The sequence below is a fragment of the Leguminivora glycinivorella genome, chromosome 25, assembly GCF_023078275.1.
Source record: "Leguminivora glycinivorella isolate SPB_JAAS2020 chromosome 25, LegGlyc_1.1, whole genome shotgun sequence".
In the NCBI taxonomy this organism is placed as follows: domain Eukaryota; kingdom Metazoa; phylum Arthropoda; class Insecta; order Lepidoptera; family Tortricidae; genus Leguminivora; species Leguminivora glycinivorella.
This window is the reverse complement of record NC_062995.1, coordinates 7,285,309-7,293,620: the sequence shown is the minus strand read 5'-3', so window position 1 is coordinate 7,293,620 and position 8,312 is coordinate 7,285,309. Positions and strand designations below refer to the sequence as shown.

General features: G+C 38.9%; 1 protein-coding gene across 1 annotated transcript; it reads right to left on the bottom strand.

Moving 5' to 3' along the window:
* Positions 1-542: 542 nt before the first annotated feature.
* Positions 543-7,268, bottom strand: LOC125239293. The gene is made up of 4 exons (XM_048146835.1): positions 6,929-7,268; positions 6,626-6,806; positions 3,920-4,111; positions 543-771 (listed from the first exon to the last, which is right to left on the bottom strand). The coding sequence occupies exons 1-4, from the start codon at positions 7,110-7,112 to the stop codon at positions 606-608; spliced, it is 723 nt and encodes a 240-aa protein (XP_048002792.1). The 5' UTR covers positions 7,113-7,268; the 3' UTR covers positions 543-605.
* Positions 7,269-8,312: the final 1,044 nt, after the last annotated feature.

Genomic DNA, 8,312 nt, shown 5'->3' with positions numbered 1-8,312 from the left:
ATGGCTTGAAACCCTCACAACGCTCAATATTCCACTTTTTGTACGCTCGCGGTTCAATATTTCTCTTGCTCGGGTAGGTATCAATATCAATATTGTCACGTGCGGTTTAACTTTGCCCCCTTGTAAAACAAATAACTATTATTTAAGTACTTACCTATTTGTACAGGCAATTTCCCTATTGTGCAAAGTGTCTATAATCTATAAATGACTATGAAACCATACCCTGAATAGGGACCGACATGCTAGGGGAGTTTTGTAACACGTATAGGCTAAGCGTAATATTAATAAAAATGTTTTTGATTGCTTTTAGCTTTTTATTACGTCAGCCATTCCCGTTAGGGATCATCCCCACACAAAAGACGCATGTCTTGAGGTGCGGAACGGACGTCCGCGCCACGCCGCCTGAATGTAATTAAAAAAAAACTGTAATTAACAGATTGAAAGTTAGGTATTAATTCAGTAGCAAATTGTTGACAACGGTCGTCATAATCATAGAGTATTGAATGTATGTCATAACTCATAACAATAAAAGCAAATTTTGTTAAAGATGTTTCTTTATTTTCTAGAAGTTAGGAAAGCTTATGTTTAGTGATATAATATTAAAGCTACATTCCAGTATAGGCCTCCATGGAGTTTGTCTCGCGCGCCATTTTGAGCGCTCGCAAGCGGCGGTCAGGATCCCTGAGCCAGTCGTAATTCGACCGAGCAGTCACAAGCCGAGATATTAGCCATCGCATCATCTCCATCTTTTGTATTAACGCTTGCAGTTTGCTGAAACAATAAGTTAATTGTGATATTGTCTTCGGTTACCGCGATAGTTACTCATGAAATAAAACTATGGAAACGGATTAAATCGCGTATAATGAATTTAAAATACATCCCGACGTTTCGAACTCTTTACAGCGTTCAGAGTCACCCGTTGACCACGAACGCTGTAAAGAGTTCGAAACGTCGGGATGTATTTTAAATTCATTATACGCGATTTAATCCGTTTCCATAGTTTTATTTCATAAGTTAATTGTGAATGAAGTTTATTATTTGGGCGCATTTTTAACCCCCGACGCAAAAACGATGGGGTGTTATACCCCTGTAGTTTGACGTGTCTGTCTGTCTGTGTGTGTCTGTCTGTGGCATCGTAGAATGGATGAACTGATTTAGATTTCTTTTTTTTTTGTTTGAAAGCTGAGTTAGTCGGGTGTGTTCTTAGCCATGTTTCATGAAAATCGGTTCACTATGTCGCGGTCGGGGGTTTTTTCAAAATTTTAATTTTGTGGTTAGGTTAGTTGTGGCTCAGAATCATTAGCTTTTGAGCATGAAAAAAATGTCTCACAATTTTTTTCCACCGAGTTACAATTTCTCATACAACTTGTTTGATCGTAACTCAGAGGAATAAAAAATGTATGGAAATTTTGGGACATTTTTTGTCTCCTAGTAGAAAAGAAAGAACTCATGATTCTGAGTAGAAAAAGAGCAAATTTTTTCAGAAATAAAAAAAGTGAAATCAACAACAAAATAAAAATATGCCCAGTTCTGGTTGCACACAGCAGTAGCCGGGTCCCACAGAACTTAATTTAGATAGAAGAAACAAATTCATATATTTGTATAGGGGCCGAGCGTGTCAAATTTTGTACTGAAGTTGATTCTTGCCTGTAATTTTAAATATGTCTCAGGCTGTTGATTGTTCATAATTTTTGTGTTGTTGCAATTTAATATCACGTAACGAGGCATTTTTTTATGTTTTGGTTGACTTCAACTTACAAAAATTGACGCCCGAAAGCTGCAAGCTGCGAGTAAAGACGGACAACTCAGTGGATTTCACTGAGTTCATTTGACACGCTAAGTAGATACGTTTGCTTGATCTATGGTTTATATGACATCTGTGCCGGGTCCACACTAACCGTACGCCTCGTGAGGCAATGCGTATGCCTCGCGCGCAAAACGTCCGTTTTGCTAGGCAAGATGGCGGCCTTTGGTCAGCTGTGAGTGTGATGAAAAATGAATGATGTCGTTTTTAAACCCCGACGCAAAAACGACGGGGTGTTAATAAGTTTGACGTGTCTGTCTGTGTGTATGTCTGTCTGTCTGCGTGTGTGTCTGTCTGTGGCATCGTAGCTCTCGAACGGATGAACCGATTTTGATTTAGTTTTTTTTGTCTGAAAGTTGAGTTAGTCGGGAGTGTTCTTAGCCATGTTTCATGAATATAGGTCCACTATGTCGCGGTCGGGGGTTTTTTCAAAATTTTAATTTTGTGGTTATATTTGAGGAGTGTCTTTTCAAAAGGGCTTATTTCCATTTTATCTTTTTTTTAAACTATGAATGCAGTTTTTCTTACTCAGACGAAGGATACTATAGACTTGACACAAGGGTACACCCGTAAGGGACAGATATAGAATAATGGAGCGAATTTAAGAATCACTTTAAAAATGGCTGACAGTTTACCATACACAACCTACGTAATTTGGGCGGATAATAAGCTTGACAAGTCACGTCCTTATTGTTTGCCACAAACTCGTTTGTGGCAACGGCGGAAAAGTGAAACTATGACAAAGACAAAAAATAACATTTTGCTCTCTGTCACTCTTATTATAATTTGTATGTGACCATCTCGTTCGGTAGTGGTATTATTATTTGGCTGTCTAGTCTATAGTATCCTTTGTTTAAGTTTTCTTAGTATAGAAAATTACGTGTTGTTTTGAGATTATAGCTCAAAAAGTCTCGCCTTGATCTTTAAAAAAAAAGAGTAACATCAAAGTTTAGAACAAACTTTTAAGAATGTGTAATGATTATTTATGTGGATAAACCAATGTATGTAGTACAACAACATTGATATCAACTAACTTAATAAAAAATCTAAAAATAAAATAAAACTATTTTAAAATAATAACATTTACGCTACAAGGCCACAACAAAAGGGCTTAATTCCCAAAAGTTCGCATCAAAAGTGCTTAATTCTCAAAAACATATGGTAATTAAATATTGATTTAGGTACACATGTTACGTTTGATGTAATCATAGCATTAACGTCAACTTACAATATTACAATTTTGCAAATTAAATATTAATTTCAAAATCAATACCGTGGAATTATGTTTTTCTCGATTTCCCAAAAAAAGTTCAAAGTGGAAATAAGCCCTTTTGAAAAGACACTCCTCATTTGACGAAATAATTAGACCAGTCCCGAAAATCCCGGGAAATCCCGGTTCCTTAAAACAGTACTGTCTGCGTAGCCGAATGCACAAACGCTCACGATAATATCTCTTTCGTAGCTATCTATCTCTATCGCTCTTGCGTATTGGCGCGACAGAGCCAGACTACATTTCTGCGGTGTTTCGCGTCGCTGCAGTCGCTTTTCAGTGAAGGAAACATTGTGAGGAAACCGACTAATCCCAATAAGACCTAGTTACTCTTCGGGTTGGAAGTTCAGATGGCAGTCGCTTTCGTAAAAACAAGTGTCTACGCCAAATCTTGGGATTAGTTGTCAAAGCGGATCCCAGGCTCTCATGAGCTATGGCAAATGCCCGGATAACGCGATGATAATGATGATGCGTACTGCCTATCTGTAATCCATACTAATATTATAAATGGGAAAATGAAGTGAAGTGGAGGCATGGGCACAGGTTGGGCAGACAGAATAACGTCTGTGACCGCGTCTGTGATGCACCGGGCCCGGGATCGAGTGGCGTGGAGACAACTGGTGAAGTGTCCACATTCTTCACGTCCCTCAGCCATGAGGATACGACAAAGAAGAAGAAGAATGCGAGTGAAGCGGGGCAAAAGCTCGTTGTTGTTGTTGTATGTCCTAAGGCACCCCATAGGTGCATAGGGCCTCCACAAGATCCTTCCACGCCTTTCTATCTTAAGCCACCGCCTTGGCCTCGTTCCAGCTCAGTCCAAGCTAGTGTAATATAAAAAAACTTACTTTTTCAGCGGTCCGTCCCAAACCTCCTCCTCGGCGCCCGCCTGCTCGCTCATATCCCGCAGCTCCCCTAACTCCTGGTCCCATTGTCTCCGGAGCACAATATGCTCTTCCTCAGCCTTTGTCAACAATTCCTCGGTTTCCCAGAGCTTTTCCTCTTTATCTCTGTACTCTTTTAGCTTGACGATGATTTCTCTGTAACCAATACAAATAAGCTATTTTAAATCATTGATTCTTGTTTTAAACTCTATGATATGTTCTTGTCCATCAATCCATACTAATATTATAAATGGGAAAGTGTTTGTTTGTCCGTCTTTTACGGCAAAACGGAGCGACGAATTGACGTGATTTTTTAAATGGAGATAGTTAAAGGGATGGAGAGTGACATAGGCTACTTTTTGTCTGTTTCTGACGCGAGCGAATGCTAGTAGTTCTTATATTTATAGTCAATACTAGCTTTTGCCCGCGGCTTCGCTCGCGTTAGAAAGAGACAAAAAGTAGCCTATGTCACTCTCCATCCCTTCAATTACGAGGGCTGGCTGATAAGTCACCGAAGTGAGTAATTAAAAAAAATATAATTAAAAAAGTTGTAATGTCATTCTAATCTTTAGGCTTTTACGTAAATAACAAGGCAATATTAGGTTCTTATAAATTGAATAATTATATATTCGAGAGACCTAAAGAAAAGCTGTATTGATTTTCATGAAAATGGAAAAATCCGAAGTGCGTGCGGTAATTAAGTATTATGTTTTGAAAGGTAAAACTGCAACACAAATAAAAACCAAACTGGACCGCGTTTTGGGCTCTTCTTCGCCATATTTAAGCACAGTTCACACTTGGGTTACCGACTTCAGACGTGGTCGGCAGAGCTGTACAGATGCTCCCCGCAGCGGACGGCCTATAGAGGTAACGACATCGGAAATTATCAACAAGGTAAAAAAAATTGTACTAGATGATCGTCGTGTGAAATTGGTGGAAATAGCAGAGATGGTAAACATTTCAAAGGAACGTGTTTTTAACATTTTGCATCAACATTTGGAAATGAACAAGCTTTGTGCACGTTGGGTGCCGCGTCTCTTGACAGACGAGCAAAAACAAACCCGCAAGGATGTTTCGGACAAGTGTTTGGAGAAGTACAGGCATAATCCTAAGGAGTTTTTACGTCGATACATAACGGTCGATGAGACGTGGATCCACCACTACACGCAAGAAACAAAAGAGCAGTCTAGGCAGTGGACCAATCGGGGTGAACCTGCCCATAAGAAAGCGATAACGGTTTTGTCCGCCGGTAAAGTAATGGCTACCGTATTTTGGGATTGCAAAGGAGTAGTTTTTGTGGATTATCTTCAAAAGGGAAAAACAATAAACGCCCAATATTATGCCGATCTGCTACAAAGCCTCCACAACGCAATTCAAGAAAAAAGGCCTCACTTAAAAAAGAAAAAAATTTTGCTCCATCAGGATAACGCCCCTGTTCACACAGCCAAAGTTGCAATGGCTAAAATCGAGGAGTTGCACATCGAATTGTTACCCCATCCCCCGTATTCACCAGACTTGGCCCCTTGCGACTTCCATCTGTTCCCGAACTTCAAAAAGTGGCTAGGCGGACAAAAATTTTCTTCGAATACTGAAGTCATAGATGCTGTTAATAGGTATTTTGAGGGACTTGAAGAGTCATTTTTTAAAAATGGGATAATGGCCTTGGAGAGACGTTGGACTAAGTGCGTAGACTTAGAAGGGACCTACGTTGAAAAATAAAATATCACATTTAGATATATTGTCTTATTTCTGTGCCGTTTCGGATACTTATCTTATCAACCGACCCTCGTATCTCCACTTAAAAAAACACGACAATTCGTCGCTCCGTTTCGCCGTGAAAGGCGGACAAACAAACAGACACACACTTTCCCATTTATAATATTAGTATGGATAAAATTAGTTTCCAAAAAAAAAATACAAAAGATATTCCAAATTCTCAACAAATTTAAGAATGAGTTGGACAAGCACAGTGCAAATGATACATCACATTGAAAATTCTGTTGATGACTGGATACAGGCATTATCAGTTACTGCAACCTGTGTCTGCTTTACAAGTAGTATAAAGGTCAATACGGGTAAGTGGGTAAGTGGGATAAATGTGTCATAACTGTCGTAAAGAGAAGTGTGTCTGGCATTCACATTTGGCCTGCTTAAATTATGATCAGTGTTTTATCACAGTATAATAAAGAGTGCTATCGTACAGTATGGCCACTCCCACTCTCCACCGAAAGTGCCGCCCACCCCCTCTCGGTTATCTCACAGTTGCCGCCTGTCAAAAACAAGAACAGTAGGTCTGTCATATCTCGCTCATACAAGCATGGTACGCGTTCACCTACACGAGCTTAGAATGTGTGTTAGGAACGCGCCTGTTTCATATATTTGATCGCCAGTGTCCGAGGTGTGGTTTTATTGAGAGTTCATATGTTTACCACTAATTGTGAGAAGCAAAGTATGAATGAATGAGTGAATGAATGAATGAATGAATTACTTTATTGCGATAAACATGGTATACATCAGGTGGTACATTATTATTATTGAGTAGCAATACATGAATTCGTAAAACCACCTGTGACCTGTGACAATGACTTAAATAGGTCAAAATAAATGTGAAGGCCAAACACACTTACCCTTCACCTTCATTATATTTAAAAAAAAAATCACAAATCTTACTCTTTCCTCTCCATCTGCTCCGGTTCTAGCCTGCTATCTGGTGTAGTTATCAACCTCCTCACATCGCGAAACTGGCTCACACTGTTCACAGTTTTCTGTTCCAGCCCTTTCCATGTAGCCGTCTCTTCGTATTGGGCCATTGTGGCTTCCTCGGAGTGTGGGTGTGGACGATCTGGGCCCACTGTAATGAATAAAATGCGATTTGCTTATTGACATGCAAGATGGCTTGACAAAGTTGTTTGTTTTATAAGTAGCAGTCGAATTCACACAGATAAATATGTAAAATCTTGAAACAGTACTTACTAGATATAGATTTTGCCTGCAGATACTTTAATTTGGCAGAAAATAGTGATAAATCTTGCATTTTGTTTGAAATTTCCTCGTCGTAAGACTGTCCAATTCTAGCACAAAATAACTGAGTAGAATCATTTTCCAAATCCTCTTGGAAATTGATGCAAGCATCTCTTAAGTTTCTAAAGACCGACATGGTGAATAAAGTTTATAAAACTTAGTTTTCGAGTGAAAATATTTATATTCGGCCGATCAAGAACACAAAATAATAGCCGTTAAGAGTTTGTTTTGATTTGACATTTAAGTGACAGTTTCAAGGGTCCTATTCTCATATCTCGATTCGATTCATATGCACTTTTTTTACAAATTCATTGTATAGACCTTTTTTGTCTATGGGTTGGTCGACTCAATTAACATTCAATTGAATAAAAAATTGCAAAAATATAGTGTGTGTATCATGTATGTATATGTAGATTTTTTCACATTATTACTACAGCAAATTAATATTATTATACAGAATCATAAATATTTTCGACTCATCGATTGTCGATTCAAATGGTGTCTGGTATCAACACTAGTGACAGTTGTGTCCTCTGATCAATATTTTCTTGATCTAGTACATCTGTTACAGTGTTGACAAACAATGAAAAAATAAATAAAAATCTCACGGAAACCTACAAAAATGTATGCATAAACGATCCTAAACCAGTTTTCAACCCCGCCAATTCATAAATCATCAAAATGACATACGACATCGAATCATACATTGGCAACTTGCCTACGGAAGTGTTACTGTTTATTTTTTCGTTGATAACTGCTCAAGACCTTACGGCATGCCGTCGAGTGTGCTCAAGGTGGAAGATGATAGTCGACGGGATGTCCAGAAGCGACCATCTGTGGCGCATGCACTGTAGGCGAGACTTTAGGAACATCTACAAGGTCGCAAGAGTCAAGGCGCGACCTGGTGTCTTATGGTTCCATATTTACCGGTCGTTATCTCTCTGGTCGAAGCTCTCGCAGGCTAGAGAGCAACGAGACGAGTTCGCAGCTGCTTCCGGTATCAGTGAGGAGATACAGAACTTCAAAATACTTAGAGACGGAGTTATTGGGGTTCACAAAAAAGGAGCTATAGTGTACTATGACATCGAAACTTTGGAGAAATCGAAACGTTCAAGCATCACTGGCGACTATCTGAGATATACGGAAAATGATGACTATATTATCATTCTCAGTTACCATCTGCACTTGTTTATTATCCGAAAAGCAATTCAGAATCCTAAATATGAAACTAATGTTACATTCGATAATGTGAAGTCTTTTATTTTGGCTAAAAATAAAGTATACTACGTCACATTAGAAGACCAGATATACGTATGCCCGTTAGAGGATGGTGGTC